Raw genomic sequence first — 25,791 nt, forward strand, 5'->3', positions numbered from 1 at the left:
CTACTCAAATGTGTCTCCTCAAATTGTGCTGGAAGTGAAAGTCGACGTATATATTTCATTACTTGTGCTCTCTTTATGACTTTGTGAGGCATGGGATATGACACAATTCCTAAACATTTATTTTTGTTATTCGTTTTACCTTTATTTCTGGGCGCATAGTACTTCACTTTCCACCACTGAGAAAAGCGCAACGCCAGTTTGCGCAATAATAGAAAGATGAAAAGTACACTAAAGCCATTTTTATTGGTTAAAAAACGTTTGCGGTAGCATTTAAATTAAATGCTACACATTGCGTAAGAGTATAAATTCGTAAACTCTATATTGACAGACACTTTTTAAAAGGCTACCATGGCCCTTTAAGAAACTCCATATTGTCCTAACGATGCGTCAACACAAGGAACGGATGGCGGTGTTATGTTAAAAAAACACTGCGAAAGTGTTCGTTAGTTGTGCCCAGGTATGGGCGCAGTCTGTTTGAAGTGTTTTAAATGTACATCCGGATAGCACTGAATGGAAAAGCAACCCTCAGTGAGGATTCTAAGACTCCCTGGATAAAACAAACAAAAAAAATCTAAATGTACTCGTCACTTATTCATGCAGTCTCATAAAAATAAAAGTGTAATGCACCACCTACACAAGAAGGTAAGCGGGTCACGATTACAAAAATGCATTTTTATGAGGTTAGAAATATAATAGAGGTTATTTTCATTTCCCCCCTTTGAACTGGGTTTTTGTAGGTTAATCTGAAGACACTTGCTCACTGCTGAAGGATGGGGTTGAAGGATGGGGTTACTTTTTGTTATCATTTGCTCTTATATACAAAAAGGACGCGGAGTCCAGTACACTGGAAACACCGTTAAAGATTAAAGTTTGCGGCGTCACAACCCACGCTACTTTCGAGTCGTTTCAGCTTTTAATTGTAATGTTCTATACAGTAAATATTCACATAATGTGATAAAAAATTTAAATAATGGACGGTTCACGACAGAAAAAACACTAGCTACTTGTAATTTCCCTCTTGTTGCAGTAGCCTTTTACTTATCACGGGTTCTTGACGCTGGCATTCATTGTTTCTCTGTGGAAAAAAACTACATCCAACTCGACTTTAACTTGATGTCTGCGTGTCAAGTTATCTTAACTATTACAAGCATGACAGTTTCCTTGACAGAAAGCTGATTACGTATCTGTAGTAGAAAGTATTCTGTATGGTTCCAGGTAATTAAATCCCTCAGGTACACCTTCTTTTGCGACGAAAGATTATAGACTAATGCATGTAATTGCGTACCTATTGTGTAAACTAGACTACAGTCCCTATTTGACCAAGTCCACTGACGTTATTCTGCTGGGTTGCCCGCATGACTGCTGAATAAATAAATAACTGAGTGTTTATTGGGAACACTTACAAAATCAGAAGAAAAAGCACACATGCTTTGTTCCACTTCTTATGGTCAAGGTCTTACAGGGGCATCAGCCATGCCATATGAATTAAACAAATGCCTACTTTGACCATTTTTTTTATCCATTCACCCCAGATTGTCAGTGAAATTAGTGAAATTAGTATTTCACTAATTTAATGTGAAATTAGTAAGACATTATGGCTGTAATGTGTTTATTAATATGTAACAACAACAGAAAAATTTGTTGCTACTTTTAAAAGAGTTATTAATAAATACTGACCACAGAATTCATCATATGTTTAGGTAAGTGTGAGTTTAAAAGGATCTAAATTTTGTGCAGAGCTATAATTGTATAGCAGGCTAGTAAGCAACCTGTGCATGGAATGTGTCTGCTTATGTCAAACATTTATTCAAATAGCTGTTTCTGGATTTCTTATATCATAGCATTCTCTTACATCATAGCATTTCTCTGTTTTCTGTTTGACTTTTCACTGAGTAAATTTACTATTTTTAATATCACAACAGAGTCAACATTTAATGGACTGTCTTGAAACACAGGTGAGCATATTTATATATAACATTGAGATTATAAAGGCCATTATAATTCTAATGTGCTTTGTATTTGTTTTATTGGTGGATTACCTTGAATATATCACCATGAATGCATAGTTGCACACAGAGATACTATTTAGTCCTTAGGATCACTGTACTTACTGGCTATCTGTCCATGGTTTACTCTTGCATCACCCATGATATATTTTTTTCCTTTTTGCTGTTACTTGCCAAACTGAGACTCTGTTTTTAGAAGTGTCCTAGGATTGTCTGTTTTATGTGACTTTTTAAGAGTAAGTAGTAATTTTAGGAATAACTTTCAAGCATTAACTCAATCTCAAAATGTAAAGTTCTACCTTTGTATTTGGTCCAATAGAACAAGGAACAGCTTTAAGATCCAGCAGCTACATGTTTGGAACTTGGATCTTGACATGATGATTTTCATTAACTCAACACATTTGGTGCTTTAGCAATAATCTGAAGCACTATTGACCAGTCATCTGCAATAAGTCCTTTAAAGGTGATATAAACTTTTCCACAAGTTAACAGTTCCCAAGGTCTTAATAAAATGTCTGTGACATGCTTCGGTTAAAATAACGCAAGGGTCAAGCACTGCAGTACTCTTCTTACTCTGTCCAAACAGCCCTGTTCAGAATGGCTGGTGTGAGTGAGGATTCCTTTAAATGATAATGAGCTTTTGCTCACTCCACCCCAAACTTCCACAGGGTGTGCTGACGTGAGAAAGGCGTCACACTACCATGGCAAATGTTGAGTGTTAACCCTGGGAGACATATGGCTGCTAGAGAAACAGTGATGCCTGAACCAGACCTCAAGATGGACATAAAGCACATTTTCCCCGAGCACAACAAGCTAATGGTGCTAACCACTGTTTGCTGGAGTGGATCACAACTATAACTTTGACTGCAAACAATCTACATGCAGAATGGGGGGATGCCTCAGTGATTCACAGCAAGTCATAAACATGGATCTCTATTAAATCAACAACAAATCACTCTGGAGACACCTACACCCATTCTTATACTCGTTTATGTGTCGATAAGATAAAGTTTATCTTACAGACATTCAAACTAATAGCATTAACATTCGTTTGGATCCTGCAGCAAGTAATGCCAATAGCTTTGTAGAAATGTATATATTACCTAATATATTTATGTATTACCTCAGCTGTTGGCATTAGCTAGTGCCAAATGGCCAAAGACACACATAGCTTAATTATTTTTATAATACTTATAATATTTTCTTTGTCTGCAATTTCTCCATGGACAGTTGTTTTGTTGTCAATTCTGTGCTGTACTGACACAGGTTGGAAAAGCAATCAGAAACACAAAGTGGTTAGCACACACGTACATCTTTTTGCCGACTGTAGCTGGGACATTGCCATCAAAATAAACTTTATACACTCAGCTCTTCTGTCCTCTGAGGCTGGGTGCTGATGTAGCAATTTGTGCTGGTCTGTGCAGACAACATTAGGGTAGTTCCTTTGCTTAGCTTTGAGCTTTGACACAATGCTAGCAGGTCCAGTGCTTGTGAGAGAAAAATGTCTAATCTTCACAAAGTTAACTGTGGGTGCAGAAGGGGCCAGTATAATTCTGATGAGCCTGCACCTGACATAGGAAATGGAGCCAAATCTGAAAGGTTTGTTGAATACCATGTTTGTTTTCTGTCCTAGGATGCCCACAACTTCCTATGGTGTCTCCTGCCTATTTCACAGTCTGTGTGTTGGTAAGTACTCATTATAACCCTACACAAATATATGTACATAGGCACTGAAAAGGGAATTGTTCATATGTGCTCATGTTGTGCAGTCATGCTGTGCTCAAATCCAGGGATGTAACCAGGATGAACATTTTAGTGAGGTCCATGAAGTGTTGCTGAATATGTTTAGCCCCACTGCCCCACTTTTTAATAGCATTTATGCTTTGTTTTGTTTTTTTACTACACTGTTCCCTTGTTTTATCATAATGTTTATTTAAGTCTTCAAAGCTCTCTTAGGGCCAATTTCCTAGACACAGATTAAGCCATGCCAAGGCTAAAAAGAATTTCTAATGGTGATTCATCATGGGCAATGCAATTTAATGTAAGACTTTACTTTATACATATCCTGGCAACTGGCCCTTAATTTTTAAACTTTTGAGCAGTTAACACAAAAATATTCAGGCCTATTAATTGTTTTCTTAATTCTTCATTTATTTCCTATCATCCCATTATTTCATAAACCGATATTACTTTTCCATAAATGGCTTTGACTCAAGAATCTGTTTAGATAACTCAACTGAATACTTAGTTACCTAAATACTTAGTTAATTTACCAACTTCTTTTTAGCTAAAGTTAGTCTACAACTTCTGCATGAATTCCATTTTACTGACTTTCGGCGCTAAAATATGTTTCGGAATTCAGTGATTACAAACTGTCCAGTCTCAGGGGCAGCAAAGCAGCTCTAATATGCTCTCCACTATCCAGTACATCCTCCACCATCCAATACACCCACAACCATCCAATATAACATACACCCTGCAATATAACATTCACCCTCCAATACGCCTGCCACCATGCAATACAACCTTCACCATCTATACAGTCCACCATCCAATACAGCCTCAACCATCCAATATGCCCTCCACCATCCAATATGTCCTCCACCATCCATCCATTTACTATGACTGAGATTAAGTTAAGATAAGTTTTTAGGTGCCATTCATGCATAAATCCAGATAATTTACAGGATTTTTAAAAAGCAAAAAAATTTGTTCTCTTAGAACTAAATTTTTTTTAATCTTAGATATTCTTGAAATACTATACTGTCTGTGTACTTGAATTTGCTCATTTACCTTAAATTCACCTTAAATCACACAGTGGGTGAAAGGTAAACTGAACAGAAAACAATTGACGCTTTCATATAGTTCACCACTCAACATACAGATAACAGATTGACAGTAAGAAAGGGAAAGTACTTTTAAGATTAGGAAGATGGCAACCTTTAAGTTGAAGCCAGGAGGAAATAAAACAAACTGTTTGAATGAAAAGGTTTAAATCCCTGTACATATTGTATTAAAAGTCTGCAGTATTGCATTCAAAGGGGCAGCCTGTATGTTGGGGGTTAAACAGTATTATGTTTAAATATTATGCTTGGCATAACTGACATGTTCATTGCTAGTACTTGCAATCATTAGGGAATTAAAGAGCTTTTTAATGTGCCATTTCTTTATTATGGAGTGTCAATGAGTGCCTCTGAAAAGGATACTAACTGTACTAACTGGACCCTCTCATTTTTTGGAAGAGTTTGCAATTAAGTAGATGTCACGTTTACCCCTCCCTGGCATCGTGGTTCCCACAGCAACACTGCTGTTTATTTACTTCCTGGTTTTGTTTCCTCGTGTTTCCGTGTTTTGTTTTGGTTCCACCCCCTAGTTAATTATTGCTATCATCTGTGACTTTGTTAGTCTTTGTATTTAAACCCCATGTTTGTGTTGTGAAGTCTCATTGTTTGGTACGTTTCTGCGTAGTTGTTTACCACTGTTTGTTTCTCTGCTTTATTGGATTCCCCCCTGGTTTTGGATTACCCTCTTTGTCTGTTCCCTGTTTATTTTGTTTACCTCTTTGACTCCTTTTTGGATTTTCGTCCCTGGTTTATGTTCTCTGGATTACGATTGTGGAATACCCATGTTCTCTGATAAACTGCATTCACATTACTGCATGCGACTCTGTCTCTGCTCGTGCTGAGAGCATTAGAGTGGAAAGAATCTTTAAAAAGATGTGTTCAGATGGTCTGTTTTGAGTTACAAGTTTTGGGGTGGGGTGGTGGTGGGGATCTTAACTTTTTCACATGGTTAACAGTGTTCTTGGCCCATGTAATGTACCAAGCTGCCAAAGATAAACCCAGTGCTTTCTTTTCCTCTTATTCTTGAGCTCATATGAAACTTTCCTCTGCTGTCTACATACGTAATACTTAATTTATTACTTTATTATTACTTAATTAAATTATTACTCAAGATGAAATTTCTGTAATTTATAAACACTGAAGTAAAACAGGTTTAGAATAGTGTTTTGGGTATGTAAAACCTGACTGTAAATACAGCATAACTGACAGCATGGCCATTCAGGTCATGCCAGCACAGAATGTTAATCACCATTTGAACAAATCACTAGCCAGTATGCTATTTTAGTGACCTCATCAGGAGTAATCTTTCTTATTAAACTTTGAAAGTGCCAACTCAGTGTAAGTCATGTTTAGCGTGGATTATCAGACAAATATGAATCGGCTGGTTAAGCACTAAGCAAATCATCAGTGATCTCCCATAACAGCCATCTTATGTGCAGCAAATTGACTTTTGAAGTAATGGTGCATGGCTGCCTCAAATTAACACAACATGGACTGTAACGAGGCACCGTTTTTCCTTTTGTTGGAGTAAGATTTCACTTTTTTTTCCACAGTACATTTGACAGAGTTAGGCAAAATGGCACTTGCTCTCAAAGGTTTACATGTGTTTTATAAGTTAAATTTATGCTGGGATAAGGGCGAAGGTTATCAAACCAATAGAACCTGGAGTCACATTTATTCACAGTAAGGTCAATTGTGAATATTAAATATATAATTTAGAAGTTCTGCAGTGTCTGATTTATCTAAAGTATCTTTTCTATTTTTACTTTTTTAAAAAATGGGGTTTTTTTTACGCAGTTTAAACTATAGACTGATAGACTGATGATATGTATCAGGAAGGCAAAATTTCATAATAATATAACAGTTTAATATAATAATAATTATAATATGTATACTTTCATAATTCTGTATGTGTGTGTTTATAACTTCATAATAGTGTGGCCACATAGCAGTAGAGAATGCTTTTGAGTATATGCAACTAGGACTATACAACAGGTTCTAATTTCAGATTTTGACTTTGACCTCTATCCACACTTAAGGACATACTGAATATGCTGTGAATTTTAAAGCTTAGCCCAACAAACTTGGATATTTATAATGACCAGTAATTTAGAGTTCAGATAATTTAGTTTATATAGTATAGTATATATTTGCTAAGGCAGCAGGTGGATTATTGTTGATTAATCATTTAAATTGGTTAAATTCTACAGGCCACATTAAACGTATTTGCATAACACTGCACTATATATCTGTGAGATTGAGTGCCACTGTAGAATGTATTTCATTACCTTTTGTTTTTGAGATTTCTAGCTCTTGTGTGTTTGAAGAGGTATCATTTGTTACCTATAGTTAAAATATATCAGACTTACTCTGGTCCTGTTCTTGGACCAAAGCTGTGAAATTTACTAGTGACCTAGGAGGACGAGAAGGAATTCATAGTGGTTAGAGGAATGGTCAATAAAACCAGACTCAGCTTTTTGTAGGCCTGCAGCTAATGCAGACCCAATGGATTATGAAGAGCTCTCCAGTCTGTTATGTCTCTTTAAGTGTCTACATAAGTAGGATGGTAAATCCTAATTATGAGCCATATAAAACACTTTCCTCATGATCCAAAGATCATGAGAGTTCCTGGGTTCCTGTTGCAAACCACTGGGACATGGCTTTCAAGTCTTGCATGCTGAGAAAGAGAAAGACCATTGCAGCTTCTAATTTTATATTTTTTGGTGATGTCCTTTGCTGACTGGCAGAAGAGTCAGCTGAGCTTTGTTCACACTGGATTTTTGTGACCAAGAACGTCAGAAGCCATTAAAGAATGGACTTTTTTACTCCAGTCTTCTCAAGATCAGTTAATGCACTCTGAAAGAGTTGTCCTTGACATTTTCCCCAAGCATGCTGCCTCACATCTCTTGTCTCTTTGAAGGCAAGCTGCCTTACAGCTAACAAGGCTTCCTGTGTCATGTCCTGTCAGATCAGAGGTGGCAAACTGTCATCCGTGAGTCTGGGTATCACTGTACAGCCCCTCCTAACAAACGTCTCACTGTGTGTGTGCGTGTGTGTGTGTGTGCGCACGTGTGTGTGTGTGTTCATTCGTCCATATGGCCACGCCCTCCCCGTGTTTCACACCTGCTCCTCATTTTGCATCATCAGTGTGCATGTATATAAGTCTCTTGTTTAATTGTGGATGTGTTGGTGTTTAACCTTGCGATAGCCTAAGCACTGCGTTGTCTTTATGTTTACAAGTAAATGTTGCTGTGTGTCACACAGCTCATCTGTGCATCCTGCCAAGCCTCCCAACTTTACACTGGGCCAGCAAATATTCTTAGATATTGTGGAGGGGGTTGGAAAATTCCTGCTAAGACATTTAAAAATAATTCTACAAGTACCTTCTTGTTCAAAGGAAACAGCATTCTAAACAGTCTGATCAACTGTATTGAATTCCACTTATTCATTTGGAATTTTTCAGAGAAAATCATAGATTGCATATATTTTTGCAACCTCCAGCCCTATACATTAGCCCTATACATTCTTCAGATGTGCTGGTGTTCTCGCCTTTAGCCAGTAGTACCTGCAAATAAATATTTTTTCTTCATTAATCTACATGTTGCCAGTGTTTACTGCAAAGTTCCTGAGGTAATCAGTGCAGTGAGAATCTACACTGTAATAAATATAGCAGCAAAACCTCCAAGAAGAACAGAGACAAAATAATGAACCTGAAAAAACAAAGACTGCATTTAGGATAACACTGTTGTACTGCTTCCTCTTTGATTCCTAAAGCAAAGTAATCACAGAGTAAATTATGGGTTAATTATCCAAAGAGCAAGTTAATGTATATCTGTTCCCACCCCTCACCCCTGAAATACAGTATCATTTGTACCAGCTCATTTCCACTATTTAAGATCTTATCCTAGTACACAAAGTAGTTGCTAACAGAAGCACATCATGTGAAAATAACTGTGCCTGATCCAAATTATCCATGTATTTTGTTGGTTTTTTTTGCATGTACATGTGGGTAGTTAACAGATTAATAACACTGCATATGTAATAAGCTCCTCTGACTGTATAAGTTAACACAGTGAGTTGCAGTTGTGAAGCCAGTCACCCATCATTTTTCACTCTAAAAGCTGCTTGCCACCGTTTGCCATCTCATGTTATATTAGTGAATCTAGAGAACAGTAAAAAAGTAAGGCCTTCTACTGACACATTATAGGGAATGAAACACAATTGTACTGAAGGTATTGTCTTCCCTTCAGTATGTGTACACTAGATGGTTTGGAGCTCTTTCAGAAGCAAATGCTGGAGTTAATCTTAATCTTTTATCCAGCAAGTTAGTGTCTATCAGGACAGTGTAGTATGCTGTATTAACCTTAGTAACTTTACAGTGTCTATGCCATCTCAACTTTTCAAATGCCAGTTTGCAGATGGTTGGAATGTTACATGGCCTGTACCATATTACTAATTAATGAATCTTAATTACACAAACCAGTTCTCAAAGAAAACAATGTTATTAAGATGACATTGCATATGCATATGGGATTATGATATCTGATACATCAATGAATTCAACTTCAGTTAGTGATATATACTTCTTGTTCATGCATGTCATACGTGAGGACTTGCTTCACAGTCAGCACCTTTTTAATGCAAGATTCAAAATTATTTTGTTATCCTTATCTCATATACATGTATTATGTTCACTTATTTGTTAATTTATTTGTTCATTCATTCACTTATCCACTCATTCACTTAGTCACTTGTCCACCATCAAATGAATGTAAGCAGGCTGGTGGTTAACTGAAGTACAGCCTTGTACCCTTTCAGTACTAATGGGTTTTAATGGGTGCTTGATATGAGTGCAGAATGTTATGATAAGTCAGATGACTAATGCCTCCCACTTCTTTGCTAAGGTCAGTTTCATGGAGGCTATAATTCTCCTGAGCCACACCCAACAGTTCATGTGTTAAGGACTCCCTGTGCTTAGTCTTACACCCACCTGCAAAGATTATCCAACTCAGAAAGCGACTTTCAATAAATGGTTCCATTTAACATTCACATTGTCACTGTTGAGAGTGGTCAATGTGGGAATTTTTTGTTTTTTGGAGATTTTGGATTATAAATCCTGTTCACATCCATTGTTTTTTTTTTTGTTAAAGTGCACTCATAAGATATTAAAGACATTTGTGTGATGTGTGTCATGGAGCATGTGCATGTACTTTTAAACAAATCCTTTATAAGTTTAAAAAACTCAACCAAATTTAAACAAAACAGTTTAAATTATGACTTGTCATGACCTCTCACTCACCATGAACATTCAAGACAATTTATTAATATCTAGCCTTCATTTTCCTTTGTGATTACTGGTATGGTGGTAGTAATATATATATATATATATATATATATATATATATATATATATATATATATATATATATATATATATATATATATAAATAAAGATCAAGATATAGCTAGTATTTGTAAACATTTTTGCTGTGTAGGTAGTTTAAATAAATAAAATCACTTTCTAACACGAAAATATGAATTGCTGTCACTTAGTTGATCATGTGCATAAATCTGTCTCGGTCATGAGAACAGTCCAAACCACGTTATTTAGGCTGTTGGTGGGATATCGGTTACTCTCACATTATAGCCACCTGTTTAGATTCTTCATGGGCATTTGTGTACCAGATCCAGCGTGCTCTGGCTCTGTTATACAAGTGGATTGTGGTAACCGCCTCATTGCAGATACATTGCGCTCTGTGGAAGACGTTTATTCTTTATGACGGTGAAATGAGTAAGGAAAAAATACACCGACATAGCTGAATCACGATTAAGCATCTTATAGGATTTCAGTGTGCCTTTTTCAGAAAACAAACTAAATTTGAAGTAATACAATAAAAGGGTACCGGAGAACTTTATTCGGAGGAACTATGGCGTCGCTAGAGATTGATTGTTCTATCTCGATTTGGATAAGACCAATACTCGATATTCGCAAACTTTGATTCCCAGTAGCCACATGATTTAACATCTCAGAAAAGATTGGGGATAGGTTGAATTGGCGGTCCATTACGTAACAGCTGTGGCTCCATGACCCTTCGATTACGTCGAAACTATTATCGACTGATGAGCTTCGATTAGCTCGACTATTTTTACACAGAATCTAATACCGACCGCAATCATCCCCTCGCCGTTCCTTAACTATACGCGAGCGATGCGTTACCGACGAGAGGTCCCAGCGCTACGGCAGGTCTCGCGAACGCAGCGCATGAATATTATCTCGAGCACGCTACTTCGGAAGTAGGTCACCGCTCAAACGTGTCTTGTCAGCTGCTCCCCTGGTTTCATTTCCACTACTGAGCATCGATGTTATTTTCACAGCCCGACGACAGGAATTTCATTGCTTTTGGAATGTGATTGTTTTACTCGGAGTACGGGCGAAAGAGTGGATGCTGAGGTAAATGAAGGATTACTGATCGGTTTTATTTTGGTTATGCGCGTTCACCACTGCCGGGGGAAACAGCCCATCCGAAACATTACATAGGCTACAATCAGTAGCCCACAGCTTTATGGCATTTGTTAAGTCTTTGAATTGGTTGTAGTTGGTCTTGGGGAAACTATTCTTTTATAATTGCAAGCTTCGGCATTCTCCAGGCGTTGGGGACCGAGCGTCCTCAGCTTGGTGGTTGCTTCTCGTGGTTTGATGTTGGTCTAATTCTGGAAACGGAGTGGATATCGATTGCTCTCGTTTGAGTTGACAGTGCTTTTCCAGTTTCGCTGGCGTGGCGAGGTATGTGCTCGTTTGTTCAAGCCTAAGCGCGATGTTTTGAAATCCGAATTTGAGCCCGTGATACGCCCTGTGTGATCTGCGCCCAACACGCGCAAGGGCTGCTCATCACATTTATAACGTGGGCTTCCGCGATTCTACGATTGTTTTATTATAGCAAAGATTGGGCTCTTTTCACGAACGTTTTGTCGTCTGCTTTTGGTCATATACAGTTTTCTCACACTAGTAGAGAAAAAAATGAACCGATGCAGTTCCTCTGTAGAACACTTGGTTCAAAGTTAATTCCAATTTACAAGGAGGTCAGAACAACTAGGCTACTTTATCTCTGGAGCCATTATCTAAGTCATAAACACCAAACTAGACACGTTCAGTTATCTAGTTTAGGGTAAGGCTTTCATATCCGCCCCCAAAAAGCCTGCCGGCCAGTTGGCTACATTTGGCAGCAAATCCTAATGGCATATAACAAAAGGATGGTGAATTATCGCAGAGGTTCCATGGCGTCTGTTAGAGTTGACCACCTTGAAATTGCATTAGGACACTTTTGCACACCTAAACCGAAACAAATTAAGAGTATAGAAAACTCTGTTTGGCTGGAATATCATCAATTGACTTTTGTAATCTGAAGTAACAGTTGAAATGAGAGAATACATTGTAATTGGACATGAACATTCATTAGTATATCTGAAGGCTTTGCGTACATTATATTGCAGCCTTGTGTTTTGGAATGTAGGTTTTTTGAAAATCCTCACTTATTGTAGATCACTTATTGTGATTAAATACAGTAAATATTTGCAGTAAAATACAGTAAATAAATGCAGTAAATCGAGTTTTCTTTTGTTTGGTTCTTGTCACAGACTGTGGGGGAAATGCCACAGGAATCATTTCATTGGAAGCCATTTCCTGACCATGTATAGTTTTCCTACTGAATTGTTGAATTTCAGGATTTTTTTGGGAGTTTTTAACAGCCAATTGAAATCCATATTGACTAGCTCCAGTGGGGATTACTTGCTGATAGACTAAAGGCCTTTTAGACTGATTTTAGTCTTCATTGTCTAGGTTTGTTTCATTTGAAAGAATAAAAAAAAGATTGTGTGTGTGTAAAACTATATAAAAATGTATGTGTGTGAGCATCCACTCTGGTATCACAAGAAAATATATCTTGCTGCATTGTATCTTCAAGTTTCCACATTGGTCCAATTTTATTAATGTGTTTGTGGCAGCAGTTTTTGCCTTTAATGCCTTTTGAAATAAAAGGTTAGTGTATTTATCCATGGATTTATCCCATTAGTAGGTGGTCATATGGAGAAACGCAAGGGAAGTGCAAGGGCTACACGCACCACCCTTTTTATTGCAAACACATTTAATTGGATTACAGTCTGTAACCGTAAACCTATAAAAATCAACCATATGAACACCTGATACTAATAATGTGGGTGGTAAAGTATATGTAAGTATATATTTGTTGATCAATGTTTTAATATTGGAATTTGCAATACTGAAATAACAGGGGACTTGCAAATAAACCCTTTAACAAAACAGTTTTTTCATCATGTCCTATGAACATCCTGACCAATCTTACAATTTCAAGATGAGTGTTCTGTGGGTGCTTTGATGACTCACAACATTTACATTTGTGCGATTGTGTTAATAGTTTAGGTCAGTATAATGTAGGCCAATTTTTAACCATGTGACATTAAGGGCTCTTCACTGAATTTTAGTTCATTGCAAGTCATACTGCAAACACATTATAATCACAATATGATATTTTGTTCATCCAGTGCACCTCTAGTGAACACAAATTTTGACGGTTTATTCCTGAGCATCTGAAGTGGACTTCATTTGATTATGCTTCTGAAAGTTACACTGCAAGGGTAAAAAAAAACCCCCAAAAACATTGTAATGAAGAAGATAATGTTTGTGGCTTTCCTGGATAATTTCCTGACATTTAACTGTTCGCATTTAAAATACGCATTGTTGGGCATTCTTGTATTGGTTTGGGGCTTTGTTGTTTATGTAGTTGTGTTATGGAACTTTCTGCATTCTTGTTGTGCTAGTGCTTCTGAATGGCAGAAACAAAAACTTCAGCAAACTTCACAAGTCAAACTGAACAAACTAGAATGTCAAATTCTTGCTTTACAATGTTGCATTTCCTCTTTGGTATAGATTTCATTGTAGAAAGTATTTATTGTCTGAAATCAATATGAATGTCATTGAAATATTTAGTATGTCAAATGGAGTCAGGGAACAGAGGATGCTACTTTAAATGTATTTATAGAACATGCATACAAGAACTCTTATGAGCATTCTAACAGGATTAATTGGTCCCAAGTCCCATTGCTCACAAAGTAAGCATGGCTAATGATACAATATCCATGTTTAGTGGAGTCATATATTTCATGTTGGATATGATTTGTTCATGATAAAAATGATGGTCATTTTGTGAAAAACCTTTTTGTACAAGATGCATGAAAACAATTATTATTACTAAAGAATAAAGATGCTTATGGAAATTTATTTTGATAGTCTTACATATGGCAAAGTCAACTAGCTCATAAGAGACCTAATTTAAAATGCCTGTGTGACAGTTAATTAACACCTTTGTGAAATACACATTTGTATAAGGGTTTTTCTCCTCTTTGCTGAAGGCAAAGTAATGTATGACAGATCTTGGAACTCGGGGATAGTTATTACATCTGCCTATTGTTTGCATAGCCAGTGATTATCATTTGCAACAGTCAGTAGTCATAACAGATACTCTAATTTGAATGAACCAACCACTGTGTTTACAGGCCTGCACCCAGCACTGCTGAGTTTGAGCATTTCCTTTCTTCCTCCTGTAGGATCTGCACGGAAGAATATAATGACCCATGCACGGCATAGGGATTCTTTATGCAGATATCAGAGTGAGTCACGGGAGCAGGTGAGCTGTCAGATGCATGCTGAAGCCATGGGCAAAGCCTGGCCCAAGTACCCAGTGCCAGAAAGGAAGACTAAGAGACGTTCATTCAGAAGAGGAGATGGGCAAATAAAGGCACAACATGCAGACAAGGACCGGAAGCTTTACCCCCTCAGGGGAAGGCTAGGAATGAGTGAGGTGGGCGCCTTAAACTGCTGTGTGGTACTGACCCGCTTAGAGGACGGTAGTACTTCCAAGAACAACATGAAGGCTGCATCTAAGAGTAAAGTTAAACAGAGGCTGAAGGCAAGGAAGGCAAAGAGCAAGCCATGCAAGTGTCACAAGAAGGTCTGCAAAGCTTGCCAGCCGGCGCCTGGACTAAAAAGCAAGCCAAAACCTGACAAAAATGCCTTTTGTGTGGAACTTTTCCTGGAGCCACGCAAGCGACGGTTGGCCTCTCTCAATGCAGAGGCAGTCAACAGCTTGTTGTTGTTTAGAGATGACCCTCAGCAGGCATCGAAACTCTCAAAAAAGCAGCAGAATCCTCCAAAGGGAAATGTTGAACTTCCAAAAGGGGAAACTGAAAGTTCAAAGAAAGGACTAGAAGGCCGAAAGCGATTACATATAGCAGTGGCAGAACATACTAAAAATCTCAAAAAAGCCAAAAGGGCAAAGACAGATTCTGAACACCTGGACCCACTAAGTTTAAATAGTCCCACACCAAGACGTCTTGCAGGTTTAAATGCAGCTGCTCTGCTGAAACTGACTAGCACCTCTTCAGGAGCTAAACGGCGAGTTAAAACAGACTGCAAGCTGGCCAGTGGAGGAGCACGAGCAAAACATCTCCAGGCAAAGATAAAAAAGCATCACAGCCCCCCATGCCAATGTAAGCTGCATGTGCCGCAACAGTGCTGCGATCTTTGCACAAAGGAGGCCCTCCACACTGAGGCGATGTGGGAGCACCCCGCAGGGGGCCATGGCTTCATCAGGCCTGGGTACCAGTGCCAGTCCATGGTGGGCTACTCCCTGAAGCCAGTGAAAGAGGAAAAAACTGAGACTGATGTGAATTCGTGTTACTGTTGTTCCCAGGAGAGATCAGTGGAGTATTGCCACCGATTAGCCCTGTTCCTTGGGCAGAAGGCCTACCCTGAATCGGAAGAGCATTCCCTGTCATCTGTAAAGGGATTTCTGTCCTCCCCTCACACACTGCCGCACCCAGCCCTGACTATAGGCGCCCACCCGTACCCATGCTACCCCGGCTACTACGTCCACATTGCCCACCACAGTACGTCCACGCTCCCTGTTAGCACAAGTCCTGGATCCCATGCTTCACCCCCTGTATCCCCCATTACACTGTGCCCCAGTGGGGTCCAAAGACCCAAACTGCTGCACTCACCAGTGTCCCACCCTTCAGGTATTCCTCATCCAGCATGTTGCAACTCTGTAGGGACGTGTTTTGGGGAAGCCTGCAGGATCAGTAGTTATGGCTACAGACCCACACAGCCCATCGCTGCCGGGGGCTGCTCATTCAGCACCAGATGCTCCAGCTGCAGCCACAAAATCAAGATGGGTAAGATGTGGCAAATGGGATGAAAATGTGTTCCCCTTTAGCGTGAGAGCTCCTCACTAGAATTATCTTCACTGAGGCACAGTGCTTCAGAGAGCTTGTCATAACCATTTTAATAGAATTGTATGCAGCCTCATATTAGCAGCTGGATCTGGATATATTTCCAAGAGGGCTTTAGGAATGAGCTCACGCAGACCTCAAACTGGCACGTCCCAAGGCCTACCCTAACGCATTATGTGACACAAAAGGCTAAAATAAGAAAATAAAAGCCACTGAGATGTTTTCAATGACTTGTAAAGAAAGTAATGACTTGACACTGAATCATGAAATTTCTTTCCCTTTAAGCAGACACTCTACCATGTCTGTCTGCTCACTGCTGTCTTTTCACTGGTTTGAATGTGAATAATTGCCACAGGTGGACATGGCACTGGTTATTTTTGTTGGCAGGAGTCTTGTACTGGCTATTCATTATAATATGGCAGCTGTGGTCTCTCAACAGCCTACCAACCCCAGCACAGCACAGAAGTCTTGCAGGACCAGCTCTTGTTGCTTTTTTTTTTTGTTGCTGCAGGGCTAAATTTATTCAATCTGACATATCACTCTGTGTTAATCTCTGTTAATCAGATGGTAATCTGACACTTAGATTCTCTCTTAGTACTCACAGTGTTCATATCACTGTCCTCAGTTACCAGTGCAGTTTGACCACATCTGAACTAAGTAGAAATATCTCCTGTAAGTTTTAGTATGCCTTAAATTCATTTGTAATTATTTTATAGCTAGATGTAGCTATTGCACAAAATATGAAATTAATATTTGACCAAGAGGGCCACTGTGTATAGTCCTTATATATGGAGCTTCTAAAATTACCATCACAATGGCAGGACACTAGTGTAGTTTCTAGTTTTTAGGTAGGTGCGCTGCATAAGTAGAAAGTCTACAGGTGCCTATACACTGGAGGCTATTGCAGAACCAGAAGAAGAGTCACCTCAGTGTATTTAGTGTATCAGAACAGAAACAACATTTCCAGTGGGAGGGATACCCGTAATGGATATGCACTGTAATGAGGGTTCACTGTTCCTCCAAAAAGTTCACATCAGTTTAGCTTCTTCTCAAACACGGTGCACATCAGTTAATGAGCATGGTATTGCAGCCTGGTGTGATCCTCAATAAATACACCATCTACAAGTGAATGATCTTCAACAAAAATAAATATAAGCCTGCAATAAATCGATGGCAAGTTTTGACAGACAGCCAAGATATCTGGAGCTAATTCACTGCATCTCTGGCTCTTTTTACCCATTATACTGAACATGTGTGCAGCCGGTGGTGTGCAGCTCTGCCAGCGCTTTCCCTGCAAGTTCCCTTGTAATAGCACAGAGCCTTCACGGCTGAGTGGCTGTGAAGTAGCTACACGCTCCTTCTTATGCCTAGTCGGTCTCCCCGAGTGGGGTCGTTTCGGTTTGGAAAGGATTGAACCATGGCACACAGCCTCCGTGACCTCTTACAAAAGTACAATTATGCAGTGAAATAGGGCAGTGCTGCTCCAGCACTGTCTAAGAGCTAGTTGATCTGAGGTAAATTACCACTAAGCAGAATTCCGAAGCTTCTGTCAGACCTCATTGACTCACAACAAGAGGCTGAGCTAAAGGTTGAATTCCACACTGTAAGGATGGATTCTTGGATTGGACATATGTCAGAAAAATGCCAAGAGAGATTGGGAGGTTAAGAAAGCATTATTTGAATCTCATTCAAGTCAGGTTATTTGGTGAGGGCTGACAGGTCACTACTGATCATATGGACATATTTTTAATTCCAAGAGTGGTCTGTTAAGAATTCAATACAGCCAGCTATTTAAATAACAATTAAGAGGATTAAACTCTCCCTGATAAGAACAGCATAGCTCTGTCTACCAGCAAAATGTTATGTCCTCACTGGAATTTGGTATCACTTTTTCTCCTTACACATTAGTCACCACACAAACACTACACCTCACCGTGGTGACTTGGTGATTCATCCAGTCACCATCTGGGATGTTCCTTTCCACTCAAGTGTCAGATAAATAGCAGAGCCCCAGATTTCATGAAGGAAGTGGTAGCTGTTTAATCCAGCAATCTGTTGGATCACGAGGATCTGCCTGTTTGTTACATTCTTGTTATATATGCATGCTTTTCAGATATTTTTTTTTTTGCCAGTTAAATCATTAATACTTTTTATATAAAAATGTGATGTTTCATTTGTCCGCCTGTTCCAACATAAAGGTTATTACAGTAAAGGCCTGAATACTAAGTCTTTCTTTATCAGAATTTCTATTTGCTGCAATGTAAATGCACACTGTCCTTTCTGTTTACTTGCTGGGCTTATGTTATTTACAGATGTCATGAACACATGACTGTCTCATACTAATCATGAGATCTCACTTCCCTGCTTCCCATAGAGGACTACCCGTACCCGCTGGACAGGCACAGTCCCTCCATCCCCATGTCCCCGGCCTTGCCCCTGTCTGTGTGCCCCATCCCCGGTGTGCCCCCGACTGCGCAGGCCGTGCCTCATCTGCAGCCCCCGCTTCCTGATGCCGGGCGGCCGCAGGTGCAGCTGCGCATGGGACGCGAGTGCCCTCGGCGGGCCAAGGCGCCAGGCAACTCACGCTCCGGCTTGCGGGATGCTGCTGTCTGCCCCCACATGAAGGACAGCCAGCTGGGAGCAGGCCATGGTGGCCCTGCTGCCAAGCAGCCCAAAATCAGCCGGCGCCGGGCTACCAACGGCTGGCTGCCTGTGGGCACGGCCAGTGAAAAGGAGGTATTCATAGTGGTGCGTACTCAAGTTCTGTTCTGTGTAGACTAAAGCACTGGCTAGAGGAGGATGTGAGAGTAGCACTCAGAGAAGGCTTGCAGTACAGGGGCAGGGAAGGAGAGTGTGGAGTCGCTATGTAAAGTAGTAGGAATGTTTTATGGTTGAGGGTCCAATAAATAGCATTGTGGGCCACAGAATCTGCTAAAATAATTTTTTAATTTATGGCCAAAAGAATGTCATAAACTTTCAAGTTATTTATTTAATTTGTTCCTTAAAAATGTAAATGTACTGTATTTTAATTTAGTTCAGTGTATTTTCAGTGTTCAGTCTGCATTTGCTTTTCAAATCTGATTTACATTTTTATTTATTTTATTATTGAGGAATTCCTATGTACTTTTTAATCCAGAATATGATATATAAAGATAAAAAGAGCAACCTGAGTCAAAGATTTGGCTCATAAACAGTGGTTATGCCTTTGTATCTGTTATGATCTGAACAGTCATACTTGCATTATTTCTGTTTGTGTTTAATTATTATTGTGTATCTACAATGTTGATCCACAGGGGGAGGAGTCACCAGCTCTTCGCAGGTGTTATGAAGGTGTGCAGAGAGACGGAGAACTGATCAGGGTACGAGACACTGTACTGCTGCGCTCTGGCCCCCGGAAGAAGTCCCTCCCCTATGTGGCTAAAGTCTCTGCATTCTGGGAAGATCCTGAGTCAGGTACACTACATAAGAAGAACATTAAATATATTTTGCTTACATAACTGGGTCCTGCCACTGAGACTGGGCCATTTTCAAATTCTGTACAGAGACATCCCATGCTTGCAATATTTAGATACTGAGGCTTCAAAACTGTATGTTTGTGTTACAGTCCTTGTTCACTGTCACGGTTGGTCCCCCCTAGCTTCCATGTTCCATGGTTTCCCTGTCTTGTGTATTGTGTTGGTTCCCTTCCTTAGTTTCATTTTCTCCACCCCTTGTTTGGTTTTCCACATCTGTCATTAGTTTTATCTGTTCATGATTTGTACCTGTGTCTTGTTTAGTGTTCATTAGTTCATGTATTTAAACCCTGTCTTGTTTCCTGTGTCTTGGCTGTTCATTGTATGTAAGTCTGTATGTCTATGAAAGCCCATATTTGTAGTGTAAGTCTAGCTGTATGTTTATCGAAGCCTCCGTGTATCCTAGTCTGTTTGTTAATCCTAGCCTTCATTTGTTCAAGCTTCCATGTGTTTCATTCTAGCCGTTGTTTGTTATTATTAGTACTTTGTGTATCCTAGCCCTTGTTCTTGTTATGTATCCTCATACTCTCTGTATTGGTAAATAGACCCTGGACTGCCCTCACGACTATGACTCTCTGGATTTGCCCCAAATAAATCTCGCTCTTCCCCGCACATGCGTCCGCCTCCTTACCGCTCACTGTTACATTAACAAGGCACTTGAGGCACTTTGAAGCAGTGTGACACATATATACACAATTATTTTTTGGAGTCTATTATTTTGGGCCACATATAGACATCAGAAAAACAAATAACAGTAAATAGTTGCAGTGCTGCTGAATCATCTGTCGCACTTGCCGAGTAACGCCTCTCCTGAATCCAGTAGAATGATTACACCCCTTTGTCTAGAATCCTAAGAGGTGAGGGAACCATTTAGAATTAGGGCAGCATTTTCAGGTAATTATAGTGTAGCGAAGAGACGAGCAACATTGCTCTGACAAGGCACTGTGTGGGAAGATGCTGTACTGGTAAGTCTTAGAGGATTAGGATAACAAATGGTGTGATGCTGATGTTTCAGCATTTTCTTGGCAGGTAAGACAGCTAACTAATATCTAGCCTGTAGTCATAGTTTGTCACAATGTTAATCATCCTCATCCACATTTATGAATGATATGTGTTGCAGTTTTTGTCTGTGTTTATTTTATCAAAAATTCAGCTAAGTTACAGCTATATTCACCCTGGGTAGATATTGAATGTTAAAAGTACTATCTGTAAAAGTACTATACTTGCAGCTAACAAATATTTTTAAAAAGTAAGATATAGTAAGAGCATGATTTGTAGTAAACACAGTACAATTTTGCAGAACAGTAAAGGACCTAACCACTGGGGGTTCACTAATTTATAGTGACTACTGCAACGATGTAATAAAGTATGTATGGTGTGTTTTCCTTAGGGGAATTGATGATGAGCCTGTTTTGGTACTACCGTCCAGAGCACACTCAAGGGGGCCGCAATCCCAGCATGCACTGTGAGGTAACCTGGCAAAAATTGTCAGCAGTACATCCCTGCATGGATTTACATGGGAAACTTTTGACTTCCCTTGACTATGTGAGAAGTAGGCAGCACAAACCTTCTGTCCACAATAATCCCTATAGACTGTGGCCATGAACAGTCAAGCAACAATGCTCTTTGGGTGGTTTTGAAATTGGACACCACTGTAGCAGATGTAGTGAATATTTGAGTATAACACCTTTATGTTTGTGGTCTGGCTTTCAGAATGAGATTTTTGCATCACGGCATCAGGACGAGAACAGTGTAGCGTGTATTGAGGATAAATGCTACGTCTTGACATTAGCACAATATTGTAGGTAAGTCTCATATGTATGGAGCAGTCTCTTTTGGGAACTGGATGGTTGGTCTATGTGCTCCGGATAACATTTATTTACACAACTGTGATGTTTTAGATTTTGTGCCTTGGTGAAACGTCGTGAGGAGGGCATGGCCAAAAGTGCCCCTCTGGTCCCTCCTGCTCTTACCTACACAGTTCCGGCTCATCGCCGTGTGCCCGCCGACATCGATCCTGACCTGGTGTTTGTCTGCCGCCATGTTTACGATTTCCGTTATGGCCGTTTGCTAAAGAACCTACAGTAGCACGGTTGAGAATTAGGCCTGACATCGTGGAGCCATACACTACAACCATAGTCCAAGGTGAAGACACAATCAGCACCCATAGCAAGGTTATTCCTGAGAGGCCACAAGACGGTCAGAAGGTAGGCTGTTCTCTCCAGGAAGGACCCTTGTGCAAGCTGAAAGAGATTTAAGATTAGCCCTTTGTGGCAGTATGGTATTTTGAGCACAACTACTTTTGTGTTTGATGAAACTGTTGGCCAAGGTGTGATCTGTCACACATATATTTATTTGGTCTGTTAATAGTTATCTTTTATACTTGCTGGATGTGCGTGTGGGGGAAAAAAAATCCAAATTTTAGGTACGTATGGGTACCGTGAGTTCTAATTATTCTTTTTTTGACCACTATTTATTTATAGATATAAGGTGTAGGTTATTTATTTTAGAGCAATTAAAAATTAGTTCCCTTATTAAGTAGCCAAGATTACCTCCTCTTTCCTGAATCAATTACGTACTATTACCCACTGGCCAGACACCTACATCTGTCATAGTGGCTGTCGAGGGCAGCATACATATTCTGGTGGACCAAATATCCCAGAGTTGCTCACGTAGCAGTTGGTTAAATTCTTTATTGATTGACCAATGAGAATGAGATTTGTATGGTGAACTCTCATGTTGCTCTAACTCAAAAGAACTTGCCTTACACCCTACAAAGAGTGTTCTGTCTCCCTGCCTCACATCTGCCTTCCCAGCAAACCAAAGCTTTTCCATGCAACACCATATGTGAACCCTCTCCCTTTGGCCGTCATTAGATTGCACTAATTTGCCATTCAGAGAATCAGCAGTTTGATTCTGTCTGAATTTATCACATGCTACTGACTTTAAATGGTGGAAAAAATACTGTGTATTTGTTGTATGTGTAAATACAGAACAGAGAGAATTAATGTCTCTTATTCTACCAACCGAGGGAGGTGCTCTGTTGCATTAATTTCTAACCGTGTGAACGGAAAGATATCTTGCACACATCCCTGCTTTGAGCACATGCAGTTGGCTTCCCTATGTTACCTTTAGGTCTGATTTTCATGCTTGTGATTGGTGCAGAAAAAATAGATTCATATGGTCGTTTTGTGCCTTTAATAGTTGATAGTCTGCTATAAGTAGAATCAACAGCATCAGAGTTGATCTTTTCTCTGCCCCGTGGGTCTTTGCTTTCTTTGCCTAGCTTGTTTTTTTACCACACAGCAGTTTGTGCCAAAAGCCATTCCTTATGACACTCATTGCACTATAATGACCCTTACACTCCCCTCCTAAGATAGAAAAGTAAGAAATAAAATAGGGCCTTGAGTTGAAATTAGGAAAGATAGAAAGACAAGAAATGTATAAGCTGTAACACTGTTGTGCTGGCTTTAACCTCACTTTCTCGGCAACACTATCTCCTGGGTGCATAGCGTCATTGAACTGAGCCCCTGCATTTTGGTTATGAGGGGAGCATGCTGCAAGATTTCAGATGCAAGACCTTTTTCTAGTGAATCGAATAACCATAGGAGTTTGACAAAGCAGGATTTCCTTCGGTCAGTCTAAGCCTTTTTCAAACCCATTCCACAGTGAAATGGTACCATATCCAGACATCCCTGCAAAACTCAAGGCAGTTAGAACTGAGACCAGCAGGGTATACCAAAAGGCATGCCTTTTTTCTTTCCTCCAGGACACTTTGACATGGTGCAAAAATACATTCTTGTGAAGGTTTTATTCAATAACTACCAACCTGTCACACCATGAAACACACACCATGACTGTGTCATGAACAATTCATTCCACTTACTATTCAAAAAGTTGAGTGTCAGTGAATGTACTTGTACTGTTGTGATAGAGCTAGAAGTGTGATTTCTGTACTAGTTTAGTAAACAGCAGATTCCCTTCAGCGTGTAAGATATCCACTTTTGGTGGTATTCAGTGGCCCAAGAAAATTGCTTTTCTTTTCCTACCAGTTTTTCATTTACAATTTTGTTTATGAAACATTCTTTTGGAAACAGGGCAGTTTTCCTGGATAATAAGAAGCACTCTTTCTCAGAGCAAGCTGTGTAACTGAGTATTTGTAATTGACAAATTGCTGTTAGGTATGTGTTTATGTCGCCGTTAGAGATGAAGGGATCATTAAATGAGGTCTTTAGTGAAAAAGCTGTCTCTGTATTTTGCAACCACAGCCCATATTCGACTTTAAAGATTTAGGTGTAATACCAAAATGTTAACCGCACATATAATTTTTTTTTAACATTCCACCATCTCATTAGAAGTTTACTGAGTTTATACAGTAGTAGTTTTTTAATATATAAATCAAGGCTCATTGGGAAATATGCAGAAACAGTCTTTTTCACAGGGGATCATGACTCATTAAACATTTAAAACTCTTGTGTAATATATCTTTAAACTTGGTATTTTTTTAACTGCCTTCAGCGTTGTGAATTGTCATTGCTTTAGTAGAAACTCCTGGATGAGAAGTGTACAGTTTTGCTCCAAAATGAACTGAGGTAGGAGGAGGTGGGTGGTTCATTCCAAGGTGTGCAAAACTCACTATGAATTCCAAGCGCTTTGCTCCTCCGATTATGTGAGTGTGTGTGTGTGTGTGTGTGTGTGTGTGTGTGTGTGTGGGTGTATGTCTGTATTCAGATATATATATTTCAAAGCAGCATGGAAATACTGGGCATTCTTGGAAATTACTGTCCTAGCACAGCGCATTTGTATTATTTAAGATAGAAATGTATATTACAAGAGGAAAATATTTAAATGGAATAAATAATATATGAGTTTCACCCCTTGTGCTCATTTATTTATATTCTTAATATAGGAATTGTGAATTGCATTGTTATTTCTGTTAAGTCTTATGTGTTGATATAATTATATTGAAATTAACTCATTGGTGCATATAAGCATTAGTTTACCATGGACCAGAATTCGAAATGTGTTCAGTACAGTTTGGGACATTCATAGAAAACTACCTCATTGCACTTATCTTAGCAACATGAATGGTGGTTAGAATTCTCCTAGGCTTTCAGAAAAAAACGCTAAATACTTTAAAGCACTAAATAAAGGGGTATGGCGCTAAAAAGGTCATTCAAAGATTTTATAGTGAATAACATCTTTCAGGCCAAATTTTAAATAATTATTAATGCTGAGATGCATTTACCACCCACTGCTATTACATCTGCGAGTGTGCTCTAGACAATCTCATTGTTAGGCACCTCCAAGAGTATTTATGTTGATGGTCTACATAATGAATGAAGCCTTTCTCAACACTGCAATAATCTATTGTCCCTAAAGGTTTCACTGGATGTACTGCTAACGTAGATCAACAATGATATCTTGTTACAGACATTGCAATAAGGATGCATTATAGGTCAGGAAGCACTGCAGGTTGGATTGTAGTGCAACAGTTTTTGAGTAATAATGGTGACCCTTGTAAAATGCACAATATTTATGTTTTTGGCTGTTAGTGAACTTAGAACTAATTAAATGGAGACGTTTACATTTTAAAGAAATTTTTAGTTGGAACTTTAAAATGTTTGTATTAAATCTAGTATTAATAACAGTTGTCATGTTCATGAAGAGCATTAACATTGCATTAATTAATTAATTTTTTTTTTTTAATTGTCAGTGCAATCCTGGAGATTACTTCTTCTTAGGCCAGCATTCAGTCATGAGACAGGTGTCAAGCAAGTACCATGTAAATTACATGGTAAACGCAAACAACTTACTGTAATTTTACATTGAGGATATTTTTAGGCAGCAGAAGATAAATATAGTTTATTCTTTTTTTACAGCAGAAGGTACTATTTTGTTAATTTGCAGAAAATATATCTGTAATAGATATAGAATAGATATAACAACATGTTTAGGCATGACACACACGAGGCACACATGAGACACATACGAGGAATCAGGTGATCACTAATAGTATTATAGAAGAAATGTGAACAATTATGTACATTACTATTAAAATGTTTACATTTACATTCAAAATCATGTGACAAATATTGACACCTGACATTTAACTGTTGTTGTAAT

At 39.0% G+C, this 25,791-nt stretch overlaps 1 protein-coding gene across 5 annotated transcripts; it reads left to right on the forward strand.

The window, feature by feature from the left end:
- Window positions 1-392: 392 nt before the first annotated feature.
- Window positions 393-24,406, forward strand: bahd1 (bromo adjacent homology domain containing 1). 5 transcript variants are annotated; one of them, XM_081722037.1, is made up of 10 exons: window positions 393-642; window positions 1,923-1,955; window positions 2,326-2,469; window positions 3,640-3,692; window positions 14,471-16,096; window positions 18,528-18,901; window positions 19,447-19,606; window positions 21,056-21,135; window positions 21,379-21,470; window positions 21,567-24,406. In XM_081722037.1, exons 4-10 carry the CDS (start codon window positions 3,641-3,643, stop codon window positions 21,751-21,753), a joined length of 2,571 nt encoding a protein of 856 aa, XP_081578163.1. In that variant the 5' UTR covers window positions 393-642; window positions 1,923-1,955; window positions 2,326-2,469; window position 3,640; the 3' UTR covers window positions 21,754-24,406. The 5 variants fall into 5 exon arrangements, with proteins under 5 accessions (XP_081578163.1, XP_081578164.1, XP_081578160.1 ...); XM_081722038.1 differs by having other exon boundaries at window positions 21,379-21,466; window positions 21,567-21,727; XM_081722034.1 differs by lacking the exons at window positions 1,923-1,955; window positions 2,326-2,469 and having other exon boundaries at window positions 21,056-21,210.
- The last annotated feature ends 1,385 nt before the right edge of the window (window positions 24,407-25,791 follow it).

Source organism: Electrophorus electricus, chromosome 10, assembly GCF_041902795.1.
Source record: "Electrophorus electricus isolate QZ-2024a chromosome 10, ASM4190279v1, whole genome shotgun sequence".
Taxonomy (NCBI): Eukaryota; Metazoa; Chordata; class Actinopteri; order Gymnotiformes; family Gymnotidae; genus Electrophorus; species Electrophorus electricus.